Source organism: Canis lupus, chromosome 13 (assembly GCF_003254725.2).
Source record: "Canis lupus dingo isolate Sandy chromosome 13, ASM325472v2, whole genome shotgun sequence".
Taxonomy (NCBI): Eukaryota; Metazoa; Chordata; class Mammalia; order Carnivora; family Canidae; genus Canis; species Canis lupus.
The window spans coordinates 61627949-61652018 of record NC_064255.1 but is presented as its reverse complement, the minus strand read 5'-3'; the positions used below and the strand labels follow the sequence as shown (position 1 = coordinate 61652018).

At 36.0% G+C, this 24070-nt stretch overlaps 1 protein-coding gene across 1 annotated transcript; it reads right to left on the bottom strand.

The window, feature by feature from the left end:
• Positions 1-258: 258 nt before the first annotated feature.
• Positions 259-23793, bottom strand: NPFFR2 (neuropeptide FF receptor 2). Its single transcript, XM_025435842.3, is given in 7 exon segments — positions 259-1163; positions 6494-6593; positions 15375-15410; positions 15413-15559; positions 15562-15704; positions 17875-18224; positions 23634-23793. Coding segments are annotated over 5 exon segments (1242 nt in total). The 5' UTR covers positions 15698-15704; positions 17875-18224; positions 23634-23793; the 3' UTR covers positions 259-340.
• Positions 23794-24070: the final 277 nt, after the last annotated feature.

Here is a 24070-nt window from a genome sequence, read left to right as displayed (position 1 = left end):
TATATATTAGAATAACATATATTAATATAATATAATAATATAATAATATAATAATAATTATAATAATATAATAATAATTATATATTAATATAATTAATTAATATAATATAATTAATATAATATACTTATATAATTATAATAATATAATATATTATTCTATAAGAATAATATATTCTTATAGAATATAAGATTGAATACGAACATAAAACCAGTTTTTTCACTTCTGTTCAGAGAGAGCTTTCAGTATGTTTCCTTTAGAACATTCTCAGAAAGAACTGAAGTACAAACCTATAGAAAGCAAGAGTATTTCTATATATAACTCACAGTATAGTTAAAATCATCATACCAGCTCTTTTAAAACCTCAATGCTATGAGTAACTTCCCCTAATTCTAACATCATCAATTCTTGTTTGGGTTTTTCCTCATGTGAATTTTGAATTGTAGGTCCCTGGGCTAACTGATGAGATGCACTTAGGATCACATTGTTTTTTGTTCTTAGGGTGTAGGTTTTCTGGGGCTTTGCTCTTTTTTGGCATACCTGGAGATGAAAAGCATCTTGGAAAGCATGATGAAAATTCTCATTGAAGAAGCCATAAATGATGGGATTGATGCTACTGTTGCAAAACGCCAGCCAGTGTGCAAAAGGGTAGATGTAGATGTTGATGACCCGCAGTTCATTTAGAGATAAGTCAGCATAGTCTGACAGCATCATCAGTGTCCACAGAGGCAGCCAAGAGAGAACAAAAAGTAGGGCCACGATCAGGAGCATCTTAATGACCTTCTGCTTCTTCTTGGACACCATGTGCCACTGCTCTTTGTTCTGTTTGCCTATGTGGGGCACCGTCATTTTGAAGAGTGAAATTCCAATCCTTCCATACATGATGACAATGAGGGACAGGGGAGCTAGGTAGATGTTGGCAAACAGCACAATGGTGTAGATTTTCCTCATTTCTTGATTTGGCCAGTCTTCCTGGCACCAGTAGACTGGACTGGTTTTATTTTGGGAGTTGAGTCTCACTTGGTAATATTTTTCTTCTTGTACATGTAACATTATTGCAGATGGGGACATAATGACAATGGTCAGGACCCAGATGATTACAATAATGATAAATGCTGCCTTGATAGTGAGCTTTGGCTTAAAAGGGTAGACAACACACCGGAACCTGCAATTAAAGGCAACTATCAGTGGACCACTGCCTTATAACTTCTAACCAAGTTGTGAATTAAATTTCATTCTCTCACATTCCCCTCAAAAAACCTTGAAAGTTACGATTTGCAACAGAGAGGCATTCATTGGTATTTTCTGGTAACTGATATAAATTTCAACTCAAAGTATGAATATCTTTAATATTATTAATAATAATTATTATATTAATAATAATTAAAGTAACCATTAATATTGTTAATATTAATAACAATAATTACTATTAATAATAAAAGTGACCATGGTATCTAGCATATATTGAACATGAATATTTAGTATTCTGTCCCAGATTCTCTTTCATTGGTTTGCATTAATTTTCTCCTTAAGTTTCCCCACTTAAAAGAGGGCAAAATAGGCTTAGAAAGGGTAAAAAAAAAAATCTTTCCCACAAGTACACATGATTTTAACACAAGTAGTCCATTTTGTTAAACTCTCCTTCATGACCTTCTATGCTCGGTCAGTTGAACATTAACAAGGATGACATAAACAGAAGCTTGAGCGATGACACAGAGGCACCCATCCAAACCACAGAATTATGAGAAATGCTTAAGCATTATTGTTTCAAGCCGCTAAGTGTTTGGGTGGCTTGATTCACAGCTGTAATAGTCTGAGAGTTTCCATTATGAATTCTGATTACGTGCCTTCCAGATGTTCTCTGTCCTTTGGTGAGCATGGAAATTCAGTATCAGTATGTAGAATAACCCTGATTTCATTTTACTGCAGTTTTGCTATTGTGAGTCTTGGTGTTATTATTCATACTCACTATGATAATTATAATGATACCATATACAACTGTATAATATTTTATATTTTTCAGAGTACTATCAATCACCTACTTAATCTTCGGTTGTTGTAATTATCCTGTAAAATGGAAATGTGAAAATTACTACTTTCCAGATCTGAAGATAAGAAGACTTAAAGCTTTTTAGTAGCTTACCAGCAGCTCCATATTTATCTGACGTACCTTCATATACTAATTAACTTGAACGTTGATGGCTCTGTTGTCCTTTATTGCATATGTAAGGTCTGCTGCCTTAACCTCCAAGTTTTCTTTTAGTCTTCTAATTAATGAGTTCCCCATCTACTCACCCTTAAATTATAGATAACTTCATAGGCACAATTCTAGTTATCTTGCTCTTTTTGTAAGTCAACTATTGGGGCTTCACATATTTTTTTTTCATTTATTCAACAAATACATGTATTCAGAGAGGCAAAGATAAACATGTCAGAAAATGCTCTCTGCCAGGAAACAGTCAATCAAAATATTACGTAATTATGCTAAAGTCATGGTGGAGTTTAGACTTAGCCACTGCATTAGTCAGGGTTCTCTAGAGAAACAAAGCCAAAAGTATGTATAAATATATAGAAAGATATTTATTTTAAGGGATTGGCTTATGCAGCTATGGAAGTTGAGAAGTCCCAAGATCTGCAGTTGGCAAAATGGAGACCCAGGAGAGCCAATGGTATAGTTCCAGTTCAAATCTGAGGGCTTGAGAATAGGACAACCAATGATACACATTCCAACCCAAAAGCCATCAGGCTCCAACCCCAGAAGAGCTAATTGTTGTAGTTTGAGTCTGAGGCAGAAAAAGACTCATGTCTCAGCTCAGCAGGAGGAGTTCTCTCTTACTTGCGGGAAGGTCAATCTTTTGTATTTGGGCCTTCAACTAATTGAATAAGGACCACCCATGTTAGGGAGGGCAATCTTTTATTCAGTCTATTGATCCAAATGTTAATCTCATCAAACACACCTAGAATAATGTTTGACCAAATATCTAGGCATCCCATGCACAGTCCATTTCACACATAAAATTAATCACCACAACCAGTTAGGGAAAAAAATCCCAAGTATTCTATCTCAAGTCTTGTTCTGGACCAGTGAGCACCCAGAAGTGATGGGATTTGAAGAGTAACTAGAAGTTGAAGAGAGAAGGAAGGTTCAAGGATAAATCTTAAGATTTTCATTTAGATTGGGTTTGTGATCCTGACATTCGCCGATGGGAAAATGAGAAAAGGAGATTTTAAAGTTTTCTTTGTGGAGGACCGGTAGGAATGAAAGTTGAATTCTGGGTCGGTTTATTTTGAGGTGCTTGTTGTTGGATGTGCAGGTGAAGTTATTCAGGAGGTATTTTGAACATAAATATGAAATTTAGGAGAAAGAATCTAGAGAAATAGTTTTGGGAATTTTTTTGTAGTTTGGCTTCCTCTAAGAGCTAACCCTAAGAAAGGCATTTAGGCGTCAATTTCTCAAATAGAGATGAAGGTATGATTTTAAAACAAGTTCAATTTGGGGCACCTGGGTGACTCAGTCAGTTAAGCATCTGCCTTTGCCTCAGGTCATGATCTCAGGGTCCTGGGATCAAGCCCCATATCAGCTCCCTGCTCAGCAGTGGGTTTACTTCTCTCCCCCCCTCTGTAATCACTCTTGTTCTCACACTCTCTCAAATAAATAAAAATCTTAAAAAAAGAAAAGTTCAAATTCTTTAACAAAGCTTCCAAAGGCCATTGAATATGGAATGGCCTTAGTAACACTTCTTTTTTTTTTTTTTAAGATTTATTATGTATTCATGAGAGACACACAGAGAGAGGCAGAGACACAGGCAGAGGGAGAAGCAGGCTCCCTGCAGGGATCCCAGGGGATCCCAGGACCTGGGATCACGTCCTAAGCCAAAAGCAGATGCTCAACCACTGAGCCACCCAGGTGTCCCTGTGACTCAATTCTAATGAGTAGGATGCAGAAGGGACACTGTGTGACTTTCACTACCACTCTCTCTTAGGACACACCTGTGAGGAGTTCAGCTACCTTGAAGCTGCCATGCTGTGGAGACAATATGGGGCCTGAGAAGCCCCAGTTCTTTGTCCTAGATGTTCAAGTCTTGTCAGTCTGGGCACCAAATAAGAGAAAGGCATCATTCCTGGCCTTGGAGCTGCCCCTTTAGTGCCAAGTGGAGCAGAGATGAGGTATATTTCTCCAATTAGTGAAGCTGCCCTCATCATAGATTTGAAAGCACCATGAGGCACTAAGTGGCTTGTTTTGGGAGGTGACTTGTTATACTGCAATAGATAACTGAAACTATAGAGAAATGATACACGGATGGGAAGGCAGGAAGCAAAGGCTGTGTCATATCATAGCAGGTGACCATATTTTCATCACTTTATAAAAGTCCTAAAACATGACAGATACGGATGACATTTTTTTGGTAGGTCTATTTAATCCTAATCCTATTCCATTTTATTCAGAAATCCTAATGTTGTTATGTATCCTTTCTGTCAATGTATTTATGCTTTTACAATATTAGTCTGCATCTAAAACATTTTAAATTCTATATTATGGCACTATGTTATATGTATCATTCTACAGCTTTGAGATTGTATGCTTTTGAAATTTATGCATGTTAGTATATACATTGATCTAGTTCCTTAATTTTAGCCACCATATAGTTAATAAATATAGTACAATATACTTATTATTTTAACCTTGCTTTTTAAAATGAAATCTCTGTTTAAGAGGCATACTAGTAACAGTGAAAAAGAAATTCAGGGATATTTAATACTAAATGTAATGTGACAGTAAACCTGATAAGCTCAAGACTCAAGTAGAAAATGCAAAGGATATTAGTTTTTTAATTCATTGCAGAGATAACATAAATAATCGTAAAATTAAGGTATAGTATTACAAATTTATGACAAAATAGCACCGTTACTAGTATAAAGTAAATATTAGTATGAATTAGTATGCAAAAAACTAATAGTAACAGGATGTAGTAAACTTGGAAATAATTAGCTGCCAAATTTCAATGTAAAAAAAGGTATCTTTGGCATTTGGTGGTTAGCATATATTGTAAATTCTGTTATCTACTTGGAAACCAAAATGCCAGATCTATAGGATGGGTTCTTAGAAATAGATTACTATTGAAAATAGAATCTACCAAGTTGTTTTTTGATATCAACAGTTCTATTGCATTTCACGTTTTTTCAACACTCTATCCTGTGTGTGTGTGTGTGTGGGGGGGGGGGGTCGTGTTGTTGATTGCTTGTTTTTTGTCTTGTTTTGTTTTGTTTTGTTTTTTCCTTTTCTTCACTTGGAGATATAGCCTTCAGGTAATTGTTCAGTTTTCCTCTCAAATCTAATTGTCATCGCCACTGCTTTACATCCACTCCCATGTAGCTTGTTACAAAAGTTTAACTGTTCTTCCTTTCTCCAATCTTGCACAACTCCAAACCTTTTCTACCTGTTTTTCTAAAATGAAAATCTAGTCATTATTCCCTTGTATAAAAAAACTTCAGTAGCTCCCTCCTGTCTTCAAGACAAATGGAGGACAGGCCCACAAACAACCCATTTGCCTCTTTTTGTGCCATTCCACCCTCCCATGTTCTAGCTAGCCTGCCTCTCTGTATTTATCTTGACAAGTATCCTACTATTTCAAGAGATGCTCCTTCTGTTTCTTCCAAAATTTCCTGAAGGATCAGATATGACGTCTTCTGTGAACCCAACACTTTCTATCCTGAGAGGTAATTTGATCACTCTCTCCTTTGTACAATTGTTATATTAGTATTACTTGTAAGTATTTGTTAATGTGTCTATCTGCCTCTACCAGAGTGTGGACTTCTTTAGGTAGCACTTTGTCTAATTTGTTTTAGATGATATACAGCCCAGCACAGTACAGGCGTACCTCAACACTATGTGAAGATGAATGTATTAGTAAATTCTCTCTTAAAATCTGGATGAAATTTGATTTATTTCACCACATTCCACCATTGGAAAATTCAAGATCCTAGTGAAAACTAGTATAACTATGATGTTAAAGACTTTGTGTCCCCCCCCAAAATTCATACCTGGAATAAGGGTTAGGGTTTTAATCCTGATTGCATGGTATTAGGAGGTAGGACCTTTTGGAGGTAATTAGGTTCAGATAAGATCAAGAGAGTGCGGTCCTTATTATGGGATTAGTGACCTTTTAAAAAGAGGAGACCAGAGCTCAAGGCTCCAAAGAGAAGATGGCCTTCTGCAAACCTGGAAAAGGTTTCTCACCAGACTCAGAGGCTACTAGTATCCTGACATTGAACTGCCCAGTCTCCAGAACTGTGAGAAATAAATTTCTGTTGTTTCAGCCATGCAGTCTATGGTATCTTGTTATAGCAGCCCAAACTAAGATATATATCATTCCTAATTATTTAATTTTAAAATATGAAAATTTTGGTAGTCTTATTAATCTTAAAAGAGTAGGATATCATATTTTGGACAGACATATCAGATTTAGTAGATTATACATTTTGGTGCTGACTTACCTATCCACAGCTATCGCGACCAAAGTAAAGACTGAAGCCGCAACTGAAATCCCCTGGATGAATCCACTGATCTTGCACATTGTGCTTCCAAAGGGCCATCCTGAAAGGGGTATGAAAGAATCTTTGAATGGATCATACATTTTTAAAAATTTCATAAAAAATATGAACAGAAAAGCATGGATATTAAGACTGATAAAACTATTTCCTAAATGATATCCAGGGAACAATCAGTGTTTCCCATTATTTCCATTAATTTCTCCAGATCTCTTTTTAGTATATTAATAATAGTGTCCGAACTTATATAGTAGTATCTTTTAACTTATCTAATCCCCTAAACAGGCTTTTGAAGGCTTTATTCTCCTCCTCATGATATAGATTAGGCAGTAAATACACAAATATCACATACCTTGCCACAGCTAGTTAGAGGCATATTTAGGATTTCAACCCCAACCTAAACCATTAGTCCTTATGTAATAAATCCCTTTAAATGAATAAGACAGGAAGAATATTGGTTTTATAACTTGGAAATATAGCCCATAAATTATGAGTAACAGGAGTTATATGTAGAATAAATAAAATTAGTATTTATTCATATATAATGCAATGAGACAATTAACCTCAGAGGTACAGTGTTATAGAGTGAATGTTTGTGCCACCCCCTCACACACCAAATTCATAAATTGAAGCCTTATGCCCTAATATATTTGGAGGGAGGGCCTTTAGAAAGTATATATTTTAGATAATACTTTAGGGTGGTGCCCACATAATGAGATTAATGCCATTAAAAGAGGAGGAAAAGACAGAGCTTTCCTGTCTATGAACATGCCCCGAGGAAAGACCAAGTGAGCACACAGCAAGAAGGTGGCTGTCTACAAACCAAAAAGAGGACCCTCGCCAAGAACCTGACCATGCTATCACCTTGATTTCAGACTTGTAGCCTCTGATATGGTAAGGAAATAAATGTCTGTTGTTTAAGCCACCTGCTCTATGGTATTTTGTTATAGTAGCCCAAGCTAACTAAAACATACTTTGAGAATAAAGAGCACTTTGCATGAACAAAAATAGTCTATTTGAATTACTGTCTAATCAAACCTCATTTACTGTAATGTTTATAAAAGAAATAGAACAGGTTGATATAACCACCCATCTGCTATTACAGGAAAGTAATAATATTCTTTCACTAGCAACTATTCTAGTTTCACAAAACAAATTTTAAAAATCTGAGAAATATGCAACATGGATTTTTTAAAAAAAGATCATACAATTTATTTGTAAAAAATACATTTACCTAATTTAAAATATTCCCAATAATCTAAATAATCCAATGATATATATAAAAAAACAAACATTTTGTCATCTATCCAGACCATTTTATTTTTAATTTTTTTAAAGGATTTTATTTATTTATTCATGAGAGACACAGAGAAAGAGAGGCAGAGACATAGGCAGAGAGAGAAGCAGGCTCCATGCAGGGAGCCCAATGTGGGACTTGATCCCGGGACCCCAGGATCACGCACTGGGCCGAAGGCAGGCTCTCAACTACTGAGCCACCCAGGTGTCCCTATCCAGACCATTTTAATATGGATGCTTGAGTGACTGTACTGAATAAAAACCAAGAGAGTGCATGTTTTCCCAGTCCTAAATTTTATTTGGCTGTTATAATATTAAACAAAGATACAAAAAGGAGTGTGCATAGCCTTTGGTCAAAAATAAGGAATAAGTTTATGACTCATCTCATCTCCTCACTTAAATTCCACTGAAGTGAAAGCACTAGGGAAAAGAGAACTCAAATAGAATATAAAGCTGGGAAAATAACACAACTGGCTGAATTATGAGTAAATGTAACCAGATGCCATTTGGTTTTCCCCTGGCCAGTGAAAGGATTACTCTTTCAGGAGGTGGAAGCAAAGGGCCTCTAGACTCTGAGTGATCAGGTGCAGGTGGAGTGGATATCACAATGATACACAAGGGTTAAGTAAAAGTATACGCTCTGCATGTAATACCATTGCCCAGAGACCCACTGAGCTCCGGAATGCAGACTGTATTATGATTCCTGTAGCAATAGATCAGAGAATTTTACTTCCGGGGAATGTGATCTTTCCAAGAAAGATCTGCACTGATGTGCAGAATTTGACAGTTGTGAATTTCCCGATGAATGGCCCAGACTAATGATGCAGAGAGTGGGGCTAACCTCAAACCTAAGGCACGCAGAGATCCAAGGCAGCCATACCATGTCTCAGTCTGAAACACAAACAGCTAAGTAGCAATTGAAATAAGGGAAACGTCAAATACAGAAGCGACTAAAATGAATAGGAAAAAAGAAACTTGGATGCCTGAGTGACTCAGTGGCTCAGTATCTGCCTCCGGCTCAGGGTGTGACCCCGGGATCTGGGATTGAGTCCCACATCGGGTTCCTTGTAGGGGGCCTGCTTCTCCCCCTGCCTATGTCTCTGCCTCTCTCTCTCTCTCTCTGTGTCTCTCATGAATAAATAAATAAAAACTTTAAGACAAAAAAAAAAGAAAAGAAAGTTAAGAGAAAACAAATATAAATCAGGTAGGTGAAAATGAAAAAAATATATTAGAAACCTCTAGCCAGATGTATCAAGAAAAAAGAAAGGACACAAAATTACAAATGAAAGAGAAAAAAAAAACCAACACCACAGAAATATAAAAAAATTAGAAAATTATGAAAAGCTATATGACAACAAATTAGACAAACTACAAGAAATGTCTAAATTTCTAGAAACATACAACCTACCAAAACCAAAACAGGAAGAAATAGAAAATATGAACAGAATCAGTAATCACAAACTCCCAACAGAAGTCCAGGACCAAATATTTACTCTCCTCAAACTATTCCAAAAAACAGAGAAGGAAGGAAACCTTCCAAATTCATTGTATGGGGCCAGCATTACCCTAATGCCAAAACCAGATAAAGACACTATTAAGAGAGAGAGAGAGAGAGAGAGAGAACTACAAGCCAATATCTCTGATGAACACAGATGCAAAAATCCTCAACAAAATACTAGTAAATGGAATCTAACAATACATTAAAAAAAATTATCCACCACAATTAAGTGGGATTTATTCCTAAATTGCAAGAGTGGTTCAATATTCACAAATCAATCAATGTGGCATATCACATCAACAAGAGAAAAGATAAAAACCATATGTTCATTTTCATAGTGGCAGAAAAAGCATCTGACAAGATTCAACATCCATACCTTCCATCCAATACCTTCAACAAAGTAGGGTTTAGAGGGAACATACTTCAACATAATAAAGACCATATATGAAAAGCCCACAGCTGATATCATCCTTAATGAGGAAAACTAAGAGCTCTTCTCCTAAGATCAGGAATAAGAGAAAGAGGTCCACTCTCATCACTTTTATTATTTTATTTTTATTCAGCATAGTACCATAAGTCCTAGCCAGAGCAATCAGACAACAAACAGAAATAAAATAAAGTCAGTAAGGAAGAAAGAAGTAAAACTGTCATATTTGCAGATGACCTGATACTCTATACTGAAAATCTGACTCTGCCAAAAAAACTGCTAGAACTGATACACAAATTCAGTAAATGATATAAAATCAATGTACAGATATCTTTTGCATTTCTATACACTAGTAATGAAACTGCAGAAAGAGAAATTAAGAAAACAATCCCATTTACAATTGTATCAAAAATAAGATTACCTAGGAAGAACTCTAACTGAAAAGGTTAAAGACCTACACTCTAAAAACTATAAAACACTGATGAAAGAAATTGAAGAGGACACAAAGAAATGAAAAGACATTCCCTGCTTATGGATAGAAGGACGAATATTGTTAAAATGTCTATACTCTGAATCCCTATCAAAATATAAACAAGCGTTTTTCACAGAACTAGAACAAATAATCCTAAAATTTGTATGGAACCACAAAGGACCTCAAATAACCAATCTTGAAAAAGAAAAGCAGAACTGGAGGCATCACAATTCTGGACTTCAAATTATATTATAAAGCTGTAGTAAGCAAAACGGTATTGTACTAGCACAAAAATAGGCACATAGTTCAATGAAACAAAATAGAAAATCCAAAAATAAACCCACAACTATATGGTCAATTAATCTACAACCAAGCAGGAAAGAATATCCAGTGGGAACAAAGTCTTTTCAACAAAGTGTGTTGGGAAAACTGGACCATTTTCTTATGCCATATACAAAAATAAATTTGAAATGGATTAAAGACCTGAAACCATAAAAGTCCTAGAGAGAACACAGACAGTAACTTCTCTGACATTATAGCAACTTTTTTTCTGGATATGTCTCCAGAAGCAAAAGAATAAAAACAAACACTATTGGAACTTTATCAAAATAAACTTTGCATGGTGAAGGAAACAATCAACAAAACTAAAAGGCAACCTATGAGATTAGAGAAGATATATAAAGAATTTAAACAACTCAATATCCAAATCCAAATTATCATATTAAAAAATGGGCAGAAGATATGAACAAACATTTCTCCAATGACAACATACAGGTGGCCAATAGATGTATAAAAAGATGCTCATAAGCACTTGCCATCAGGGAAACAGCCCAAGTGTCCATTGACTGATAAATGGGTAAAGGAGATTGTGTGTGTGTGTGTGTGTGTGTGTGTGTGTGTGTGTGTGTGTGTGGTGTAAGATATTATTTGGCCACAAAAAAAAAAAAAAAGAATGAAATCTTACCATTTGCAACTACACGGGTGGACCAAGAGAGTATAGTGCTAAGTGAAGTAAGTCCATCAGAAAAAGATGAATACCCATACGATTTCGTGCCTATGTGAAATTTTTTTAAAGATTTTTATTTACTTATTCATGAGAGACAGAGAGAGAGAGAGAGAGAGAGGCAGAGGGAGAAGCAGGCTCCATGCAGGAAGCCCAACCTGGGACTCGATTCCGGGACTCCAGATCACTCCCTGGGCTGAAGGCAGGTGCTAAACTGCTGAGCCACCCAGGGATCTCCATGCCTATGTGAAATTTAAGAAACAAAACAAACTAGCAGAGGAAAAGGGAGAGAAGCAAAACAAGAAACAGACTCTTCACTATAGAGAACTAATGGTTACCAGAGGGTAGGTGGGTAGGAGGATGGGTTAAATAGGTTATGGAGATTAAGGAGTGTGCTTGGCATGATGAGCACCAGGTAATGTATGTAAAATTTTTTAATAAATTTATTTTCTATTGGTGTTCAATTTGCCAACATATAGAATAGCACCCAGTGCTCATCCCATCAAGTGCCCCCCTCAGTGCCCGTCACCCAGTCACCCCCATCCCCCGCCCGCCTCCCCTTCCAACACCCCTAGTTCGTTTCCCAGAGTTAGGAGTCTCTCATGTTCTGTCTCCCTTTCTGATATTTCCCACACATTTTTTCTTTCCCTTTTATTCCCTTACATTATTTTTTACATTCCCCAAATGAATGAGACCATATAATGTTCGTCCTTCTCCGACTGACTTACTTCACTCAGCATCATACCCTCCAGTTCCATCCACGTGGAAGCAAATGGTGGGTATTTGTCATTTTTAATGGCTGAGGAATAGTCCATTGTAATGTATGTAATTTTTGAATCACTATACTGTACATTTGAAAGTAATATAACACTTAGCTGGAATTAAAATAAAAAGATAAACCTCAGAGATATAACACATTGTATTGATGAAATGTTCATGATAGTTTAAGAAACACAGAGAAAATAAAAATAGCTCAAAGAATTTAAAATATGACAACAGAAATGTAGACTTCAATATAATATCTGGAAAGAAAATTAAGAAAATCTTTGAAAATAGAACAATAAGGAACAGAAAATGAAAAAGATATTTAAAAAGTCAATCTAGAGCCTCCAATATCTGACTAGCATGAATTGAAAAAAATAAAATGAAGAGAATTATACAAGAAAATTCCCAAAAATTAAGTGGCATTCTATTCTTGATTGAAAGCATCTGGTTTGTTTCCAACACAATAAATGAAAAATAAAAAGACTTATCCAAAGTATAATTGCCTGAAATTCAGAGCACTATAGACAAAGAGAAGCCCTGAGAGTTTTCAGGAAAAACAAAACAAAACAAAATGCAAATCAGGATAAAAGAAACAAGAGTCTAATGTTAATAGATTTTTCAGCAGTAATATCAGGTTTCTCTGTAGTAACAATAAAGACATTTCCATTAAAATTTTGAGGGGAAAAATGTCCAGCCTTGAATACTTTATACCGCTATCTATAATCAAATATTAGGGCAGAGTAAAGATAATTGTAGACTAGATCTCAAGTGATTTTATTTATTTATTTATTTATTTATTTATTTATTTATTTATTTATTTATATATTTATGTCAAGTAAGCCTTTATGCTTTTGATCTTTTACAATGCAGTTATTTTTTTTTTTTTAAATTTTTATTTATTTATGATAGTCACACAGAGAGAGGGAGAGAGAGGCAGAGACACAGGCAGAGGGAGAAGCAGGCTCCATGCACCGGGAGCCCGACGTGGGATTCGATCCCGGGTCTCCAGGATCGCGCCCTGGGCCAAAGGCAGGCGCCAAACCGCTGCGCCACCCAGGGATCCCTACAATGCAGTTATTTTTAATGGGTGACAATATATCTGCCTCATAAACTTTGCCTTTAGACAAGTGATTTTTTAAATATTAATGCACACTTTCTCAGGTAAGCGTTAGAGAAATAAACCATAAAAGAATATATAGGCTTCAAAAACAGGATTGAGCATGAAGAGAGGTGAAGAGAATTGCTAGCGTCTCAGTGAAGGGACATCCCAGAGCAACAGCTCCATGCCTGAAGAGCAAGATGTCTGAATAGAAATAAAAGGTTAAAGAGAACCAGGAGGGAAGATCTCCAGAGGAAAAAAAAAAAAAAAAAAAAAAAGATGCAATCCGCAGGTTGCCTGATATATTTGAAGGTATTTGCAAGAACTTAACGCGTCTGGGAGAGAACTTGAGGATATATGACTTATAAATAGTACATACTCCAAACTAAGCAAATCCAAATATGATGCTTTTATTAAATCCAAGAAAACATTTCATAAGAAAGAAATTGATATCCTACCACTCTACCTGCCTCAGTAGGGCTAGGATGCATATAATAATAGGAATGTATACTCTGCACACTGACTTAACTAGAAATTATAATTACATTGGGAAAATGAGAGGAAGCAAATAATGTGAAGGTGTATTTGTATGTCTATGTATGTATGCATCTGATTGCATTTCTACACAATTCCAGCCAATCCTGCTTTCTCAACTTCACTTTTGGCAGTATCTGACAGTTGCTATGGATTTATGTTCTTTTGTTCTATGTCGTTTCAGTGGAGTCTGGTGAGGGAAACTACCTCTTGCGGTAGGAGATATTTAGTACAACTAAAGTGCATCTCCCACAGTGTGAACAAAAAACATTACAATGGAAACATGTTGCTTAGAAATATGAGAGTAACTACCAAAGATAAAGGCAAGATGCTGAATGTGACTGTCTCCTGTGAATGGAAAGGGTACTAATGTGTATGGAGAAGTTGAGATAACACTTTCATTATAAATATTTATGGGGGGGGGGAACTGAGAACATTTTTTACTGGCAAAAATGTTCCTTGAGAGCAATAACAATAATTTGAATCAATTTTTTCATTTCTTTTGCCTAATAGAGTACCTTAAAAATGTACATTTTTGATATTTTTTTTAAAATGCTAGACCTCACAAAAAATGCAGAATCTATGAGTACAGATGCTAGAAGAGGCACTCTAAGACTCTCCCTGGCTCCCTCTCCATAGAAAAGAAGGAAAAAGAAGTCAACTCTAAAGAGAAACCTCTTATTCTTCACTAAACACTTCCTGAATACTATGAAAAGCTAAGAACTATGATAGAGCTCATGCTGTTCTAAATATTTTTGATATCATTTTTTCTCTTAAAATGTTTTTAAATTAAATTAAATTAAATTAAATTAAATTAATTAAATTAAATTAACATATCCTGTATTATTAGCTTTAGAGGTAAAATTTAGTGATTCATTGGTTGCATACAACACCCAGTGCTCATTACTTCAAGTGCCCTCCTTAATGCCCATCACCCAGTTACCCCATCCCCCCACCCACCTCCTATCATTTTTTCTTATACTGATTTGGAATATATCTTGAATACTGTTCATTAATTAATACAGCAATACTTATTAAGAAGGTACTTATGTACCCAATATTGTTCTGGGAGCTGGAGATACACTGCCCCTGCGCTTCTAGAGTATATAATGTAGTAATGCAAGCCAGAAGGACTGTAGGCTAGTACTCTAACAGCTACAGTGTGAAGTTACTAATGTTGCATATGTACATTACCACTGACAAACTACCACTTTTTGAGAAATCAGGGACTGCTGCTCCATCTTCCCTCAAAAACTATTGGAAATCTCCCTAGCTAACCACAAGAGGGCCTCAATACCTGTTTGTTAGAGTGAAGACATTGTATCACTGGAAACCAGACTTACCAGTTTCTTGAGCTTGACGGTGTATAATATTACCAATAATATTCCTACCACATTATATGTGCCCTGAACTATATCAAGAAAATTCAAAGTCTTCAGTAAGAAATGATAGATCTGATTCTCTGATGACCTGCAGTGAATTCTCTGTAAAAATGAATTTCTATTCTTCATCTCTGTCACTTGCTTTATTTTTACCCCTACTTCTTATTATTCTCAACTACTTATGCTATATCTATTGGTTTATTGTCTCTCTCCTCTCTTAGAATGTAGAAGCTGGAGCAGTTCTTGGAATTCCATAAATATTTGCAAATGAATAGATGGCCCTGCCAGGTGCAGGGATAGGGGACAGACATTTCCTCCCATTATCCTTGCACTGCACACAAATCAACATACCTGCTATAATATTGTCCAGCAGCGTGATAGGCATAAAAATATGCCAACCAATAAATCACTTATTGCCAGGTTCAAGATTAAGAGATTAGTGACTGTGTGCATATGTTTGTTCTTCATTACAGTAAAGCACACCACCGTATTTCCCACCATACACAGGAAGAAGATCAGAAAGTAGGAAATAATGAGATTGCTGCCACTTGAGGCTGGTGAAGATAGTAGTCCACATAGGTAATGTTGGTATCTGAGTATAGGTGATACTTGGTGTCATTGACACTCCAAATGTCATGCCAGTTTTCTGAAGAGTTCAACCATTTCTCACTCATGACGGACCTGAATGAAAGAGAAGTAGAAAAGAAAAAGTATAATTAGAAGCCAGTAGAACATAAGTTCTATATCTGAGTTTAAGAGGAACACTTTTAGAATGCTAAGGGATTTTGATGGTCCTTCTATAATCATTAATGTTTCATGGAACTGAGTTATAAATAAAGCATCCAAATTATTAGGATCTTAACCAGGAGGGTTTGAAATTTCCACTTTACTATTATTTTTTATATCCTCAATATCCTCTGTGTTTCACTTTATTATACCTCCTATCCATTTGCAAAGTTTCGAGGGAAATTCTGTTGGCTAAACCTTTTAAAACTCCCCTTTCTCCTGTCTTCAGGTATCATAACCTGTCAAAACCTACTTGTTCCTTTAAGGCTTACCTGTTTTTAGCTTTCCTGGCAATTTAAACAAGCTGAGTTGTCTGTGTCTTCAAAAGTGCCTTTGAAATAAGCTTCTTGTAGACTCCTTATTCTGCTTTGACTCAATTAACTGAATATTCTCTTTATATATGAACAGGTAGCCTCTATGCTGTGAATTTCTTAAAACAAGTCCATGCTACTTGCCTTAGTTTCACTTAACATAATTGCATTCACATAGTATGTATTCGATAAATATTTTTATTTAGAATCTATATACCTTCATGAAGACATTTCAGTCAACTTTGTGGGTCAGAGGTCCTCAAAGAACATGCCTAGGTTTGGTGGTTTACTGGAAAGATTCAGAGGTTTAGCATATAGTGTATTCACAGCTAATATTTATTATAGCAAAAGGATACAAAGAAAAATTGGCAAATAATAAGACACGAAAGGTAAAATCTGCAGGAAACCAGTCACTAGCTTCTAAGAGTCTCTCTCAATGGAGTCACACAGTGGGTTAATTCTTCCAGCAATGAGTTTGACAACATTTGTGAAGTGCTGTCTACCAGAGAAGCTCCTTAGAAACTCAGTGGCCTAAGATTTTAATTGGAAAGTGGTCACATGGTACCTTCCTCCTGCCAGTATCAAAATTTCAGACCCCCAGATGGAAAGTAGGTGTGCAGTATGAACAACGTTGTTTGTACAGACTAGGTATAATGAACTGTTCTGTCACTTATGGGCACTTTATGTCAATATAGGGAACCTTTTCTGATTTAAGCTCCCAGGCTCTAACCAAGGGCAAACCTTGCAAGTAGTCCTTAATGAAGATCGCAGGCTCAGGCCCGCTTGTTAACTCTTTTCTGCATACCTTGTAAATTGATTGGACAGAAGGTTATATGTGCCCTTAACAGAAAGTGAATTTGACAGTAGACTTACACAGTTGAGCTCCCACAAAAATCTTCACTTTTTGGCAGTGGTTTCAATTAAGACTCTGTAAAGGCTCTAACCTATGGAGTTTAAACATGCTGCTTCACTCCTATCACCTAAAGAATCAGCTGTCTGAAAGAAGAGTCTATATTCTTCATTCTTATATCAAATACTTATTAAAGTGACCAAGTCTGCAATAAGTTGTCACCAATCGTGGGCTATCCAGACTGCCAGACACACGCAAGTGAACTATGACCACCACTCCCCATTTTGGTTATCCATTTCTCCTTGGACTTTGTCCTGTTGCCTCTATTACTACGGTGTTATTGTCAATTTTACTGCGTTCTTCATTCTTTCCTTTTCTTTCCCCTATGTACCCATATGAAGAGTTAAGGACAAGAAGGTGGCAGTATTTACTTCCTTCTATGTTGGATGATCTAAACTAAACTCTGATGATGATTCCTAAAAGCTATTACAGTGATTAAGTAACTAATTTATGACAACTTAAATTGCTAAAATAATTGAAAAGGAGAGCTAGGGAAAATGGGAAGGATAGAAATGTTATAAATGCACATGCTTAAACTGGAGGTGAATCATTAGCCATCATTATAAGACAGTAATAATGCCTAATATTTTAATTTTCAAAGCACTTTCAAATATATCACAATATATTTGAGATATATTTGATGTCAGCATTTTTTTTATTTTTATTTTTTATTATTTTTTATTTTTTAATTTTTTTGGACGTCAGCATTATGGAGGCATAAGATGTCCCTCCCTTTGCATGCCCTCTTGACAATGAAAATTCAACATCTGTCTGCGAACAGAAGTGCTTCTGTGGGAGCTGTGGGATCCAGCACCCACAGCTGTGGAGGAGAAGTCCTACTCACCTGTGTACTGGGTAAGAGACGGACGGACCTCCTATGGCTGTGGAACCAGCAGAAGCCCATGAGCTGGCCCCAGTCCCTTCCACCACCGTGCGGTAAAACCTGGCCAGGGCTGAATTAGGAAGATGAGTGAGCCTTTGTAGAAATCCAGGTTTCCTGAGGAGAGATTCCAGCACTCTCTTGGAGCAAAACAAGCAAAAAGCAGAAATGAATCTGGAGTCATTGGAGAGGGGAGGAGGAACTTTGCCAGTGCCACTCTCTCAGATCTGGTCCTGGTTAATAGCCAATATTGGGGAAAAAATTGTTGGACTTCTTTTCACTGGAAAAAGACTGGGTTCCCATTAACTTGTAATCTGAAAAAAGGAAGAAACACATGGCCCTGAATAATACTGTTGTTACTAATGCATGGTGTGTCAAATGTTGCATAAGTCTCTGTCAAAGCTAAGTCATATACTAGAGGGTCTGTGATTTCATTGGTAAAATTAAGTGAAAACCAGACTTATGCAAATGACGCCCCTCCAGATAAGGCAATGCATTTTAAAGCTGAGTTGAACCTGATTGATAGAAAACGTGTTAAAATTGGTTATCCAGAGGAGGAAGAGAATTGGACTTTAGAAACATTGCACATTCAATTAAATGTCCCCATCAAATTATACAAAAAGTTTCAAATAACTGTGCGCAATTGAAGATAAACAGTAATCGAGATTGCAAAAGGACACCAAATACCTTTATACATACAGTTCATACAGTCACTATGAAGTACTTTTATTCCCTCCTCCCCCCACCACTGGGCCTTCAAATCAAATCTTGGTGGTTATCACAGCATTAGAAGCATATTCCTTACTGAAAATATTAAAGGAAATGGAGTAAGACAAAAAATAACAATGAGAAATGTGTGGCAAAGAAATACTAACTGAGGTCAGAAAGAATTTGGGGGAGACGTCAAAGCAGCCAGCCAGTAATCCTTTTCTGCCCCAGACATAGGAGAATAACCCCCAGGAAAAGAAAGGAAGACTGATGATTCAGACTAATGTTCTTGTGGACATAACAACTGTACATCAAGGTAGGGTCATGATATTTGCTAGCATGATAAGCCTTCACCTATTTAAATTTTTAATAGGATAGTCCTTGATAAATATTGCTCATAGTAAATAAGCACAGAATCTATGGATTTATGAAGTGTGACTCCCTAGAAAATGTCATATAAACCAGAATACAAAATGAAGACATTTCATGGACAGAACACTCACCTTGCTGTTAGGTTATACAACTAAACCTCACCTGGAGACCTCATCTTATACTCTGAGCCAGAGTGAACATCAGATGTTTTAGGAAGAGGGATCCTAAAAAGCCACCCTCAATGTCCCATACCTTCTTTGATTAAGCTCTTTGATTGCCTATATCTTTGAAGTTATTAGTAAAGCATGAAAATGAGTAAGATAAAAAAAAAAAGAAAATGAGTAAGATCTCTGACTTTAAAAAAGTAATTCAGGTTTGAGCGATAAAATCCAATAGGCATGGATAATTAGTTTTTCATACTCTTATGTCTGGAAATATATAATCTTTTAGTCTATCTCCTACCAATCTTTTTACTATACATATATACTATATATATAGTACGTGTATATATGTATATATATATATATAAACACACACACATATATATATTAAAGATTTTATTTATTTATTCATGAGAGACTGAGAAAGGCAGAGACATAGGCAGAGGAAGAAGCAGGCTCCATGCAGGGAGCCTGATGTGGGAATCGATTGTAGGATCTTGGGATCACGCCCTGAACCAAAGGCAGATGCTCAACCACTGAACCATTCAGCTGCCTCTTTTTATTTTATATTTTAGATAAATTACCCTGGAAAGAAAAATAATACTATTTTAAAGGAGGTAACATATTCCATTGGGGTGAGAACTGTTTCATTTAGAAAAATACTTTGAGGAATTGCCTTTATATGAGAAGGAGACCACCCCCATATAACCTCATCCTCTAGGGCATAATAAGTGAGTAGAATATCCAAAATACTTTATGATATTTGAATTATTGTGTTAATTATTTTATTATCTCTGAGCATTTTGATATCTATTCTGTGCTGATCACTATATGAATTGCTTTATTTGTGTTGACCTGTTTAATCTTCCAGTATGAAGTAGCTGCTAAAAGCATCCCAATTTAGTACATAAAGAAGATAAGAGATGTTAAGTAACCTGATCCAGGCTCCACAACTGACAACTGGAAGAAACAAGAAACACATAAAGAGGTCTCTTTCCTAAGGTTACAAAAGTAAGCAACATAGCCAAGGGGGGGCAACTTGAGAGTTAGAATCTGACCAGAATGAAGTTCCAAGGATGAATATGGCCAAGGGACTTCTAGAATCCATGCCCAAAGTTTATTTCAAACTACTCCCTGCCTACAACGCAAAACTGTCAGCAAGAGTCCACTAAGCACAGGCTGCCTTTGTGGGAGACATTTTTTTAAATATCAAGGGAAGTGTTTTAACATTTGGGTTAGTATAAGGCAGAGAGAAAAGAACAACTATAAAGATTGCATTATGTAGATCTAGAGAATTCCTAGAGATACTGTGGAAGGGGAATAGACAGATGGATGCTGGATCCTCCAAAGCACATAAGACAGTTTGTGTGTAATTTACAGTGAACAAGCATGACTTGTCTGATGCAATTTAAAGCAACTATATTCATATTCTGCTGATCCCTTTAATTTTATTATTTGCGGCCAATTTCGTCCTTGATCCCAGGTGAAATTTGAAAGTTTTATTACTTTTCTAATCACTTTCTGATAATAAAAACAGTATAGTAATTAATATGTCTAAGTAAGCATAATAAACAAAATTTTAAATTTCTACCAAGGATGCCTCCTTGTCTTTTTTTCTTTGCTGACTTGCTCTGCAGTATCTCCACCCCTATCTTGTCATTCTCAGTTCCCATCCTTGCCAGCATTGTGAGTGGACAAGGAAAGGGTGGTGGAAAGGGGCAGGGAAAGCCCAGGGTTGTTATGAGGTGTTTTGGGGCTAAAAAGAATTTTAAAGCTGACCTTCGTTTTTGTGGGCACTTTCCTGGGCTCTTTAGACATGTAGATTATTGCTGTGGATCCCTTATCAATAGTTCTCCCACGTGAGGACATTCATCTCTGGCTGCTGGCTCTTTCCTTGGCCTCGAGGAATCCAGTTGCTCACCTTGCCATAAAATGTCTGTGTTAACCATCATGCAGGTGTGCTAATTACCCTGGCCCCAGGTTAACATTCGCATATCTTTTGTCCAGAAAGACTCTTAGAGAGTAGGCTGGCCAGTGTCACCAACTCCATGTCGATCTGCTGTGAGAGTAACGTGCCAGCCAGCCAGCAACTGGCACTTTGGATGTCTCGTGTGTGAGGCAGACACAAGTTCACCGTATCCTCTGAAATATCACGTTCATATGTTAAACTGTCTGCTTATCTCCGTCAGTCCCTCTTCTAAGCAGGAGCTGGGGACAATCCCCCCCACCTCTCCATCTGGTAAGCAGGTGGTTCACCGTACCTCAGCAAACCTCCCTCAATCCTTTTCTACTTTGTAATTCTGGGCCTTTTAATTTCTTCAACCTGAGGATAAATGCTGCTTGGTACCTTCTTTTACAAGTCTGTACAGTGGCCCACATAATTGTCTTGAGGTTTTAGCTGAAAGTAAAACTAGATAATTTTTCTTCCTTTTTTTTAAGATTTTATTTTTAAATAACCTCTACCCAGTATGGGGCTCAAACTCACAACCCTGATACCAAGAGTCGTGTACTTTACTGACTGAACCCGCCAGGCATCCCAAGAATAGTCTCATTTTAATATTCCCTTACATAATTATCAGATAGTTAAACCCTAAAGACATGAGGTTCTGGGAATATCCGAGCAAGCAACACTCATGTTCGAAATTGGAATTATAAAAAAAAAAAAAAATTTTTGTCAGTTAAGGATATACTACAAGTTTTTGTTCAGCTCAAAAAGTGCTCTTTCCAAGAATAAATTTTCTTTGGTAAATTGATCTGTTACAAGATGTACTACAATTTATTCAACCTATCACCTGGTGTCGGACGATTGGAAATTTTCCAACTTTTCTAGTGTTAAAGTAATATTTTGATATTTCATCACTTATTAGAGTTTTCTAGAATATTCTTAAGATGGGAATCAAAAATTAATAATCGTTTTTCTGCTCTTGACAGATATTACTTATTGTCAAAATGCTGATCTTCACAATTCTAGTGGTGCTTAAAAATGTTCCTTTTTGGGGGGTGCCTGAGGGGCTTAGTCAGCTAAATGTCTGACTCTTCATTTTAGCTCAGGTCATGATCTCAGGACCCTGAGATCAAGCCCCGCATGGGCTCTGTGCTCAGCGGGAAGTATGCTTGATATTTTCTTTCCCTCTGCCCTTTCTTCCCACTCTCTCTTTAAAAATAACTAAATCCTTGAAAAAAAGTTCTTCCTTTCTTGCCTATACGAGGCACTAAAATTCCCCACTACTTTTTAAATTTTACCAATTTACTATTTTAAAAAATGGTTAACTTATTTAAATGTATATTTTAAAAATACTAATAAAATTGAACTTTAATTCCAGGTTTTTGGAATTTGTATTTTTTTATGTGAGCTGTTCATTTCTTTTCTTTTTTCATGCTGAAATATTCATTTTTAGGTTGTTAATAAAAGTTCTCTTACTAGGTATTTTACCCTTTGTTACATATATTTTATATGCCATTTCTTGCTAGCATTTTGCCACTTAATTTTTACAGTGTTTTTAGGTTAAAAATATTGATATGCTTGTGTAGTAAAATCTATTATGTTATTTCTTTGAATTTTCTCTAAAATACTTTTTTCCTGGAAGCATGTAAATATTCACATTTTATAGTATTTGAAATGTTTTATATTTTATAATTTTAATTAAGCATCACTTCTATATTGTTCATTTGGAGAAGTCCTTTAAGATTGAAATAGTGTTATCCTGAATCTGAGTTTTAGCTAAATTTCCTTCATATTATGAGTTAGCATTACTCAAATACACATGCTCCTGTGAGTCTTGCAGAAATTTGGCTGCTTTTTATTTTCTTTCTGAACACCTAAATTTACCTGTCAAAGTATATGTTATGTTGAAAATTAAGCAAAGAGTTTTCAGATATATCAATTATATATATTCCTTGAAAATATTCAATATAAACCATGCCACTTAGTATTGTCAGTATTTCATACACTTAAAATCTGACCCAAAAAATGCCATTATACTATAGTCGTTTACAGTTCTTTCCTATACAATATGTCTTTATAATTGATCCTTAAATATTTGGACTACAGAAAGATAACAGATTTCCCAATTTCCTGTGGCACCTAACGATGCTCTATGAATATATACATTGCACATAAAACCTTCTTTAATTTGAATATTCCTTTGATATTAATAGCACACTTCTGGTTTTATGCTTGTACCCATTTTGAAGGAAGAACTGATTTCTAGGAGTTAATAACAACCATATCTTCTGGAAAGACCATATGAATATAAACACAATGGAAGAATCAAGAGGAGAAACTATTTCTGAGTCACCCCTAACATGAACATAACTGGTCCTAGGCATCCCCAGCCCACTTTATCCCACTCTCAGCTATGTATCCATTAGGGTTATGAAGTTTGAATCTTGGATGATTTGAGAAGAAAATAAATACAGTAGTAGTTTACCACTCTTCAGAAACGTATAAAAACATTTCACATTTTCAACCAGGGATTTTACCATTCATCATGTTGTAAGCATTTGTGATAAAGCGATGGCCAGAATATTTGTTGTCCTGGCAGCTTCAAGAAATTGAGGTTCTACTTGTTATGAATGTTCCATGTTCCAAAGATGAATTTTTATTCATCTTCCAAATAGCCCCAAATAACAGACTTATTATCAAGGGGAATTTAGGCCTGGCCGGCACCCTAACACCTTTTATTCTTATGGTTGCTTCTTTACTTCCTGTGAAAGACTGTTTTACTATCAGCAGAAATGGAGAGAATTAAATGTGGCTGAAGGCTTATGTGGCTATAGCAGAGATCCAGAAATGTGACTGCCATTTACTTTCTCATGGTTTTTACCATTCCAAGACCTCTTCATTCTGCTAAGAAGCCACAACTAAACTGCTCATTAAATGTTCTGCCAAGAATGCTAATCCTCAAAAACATGACCAC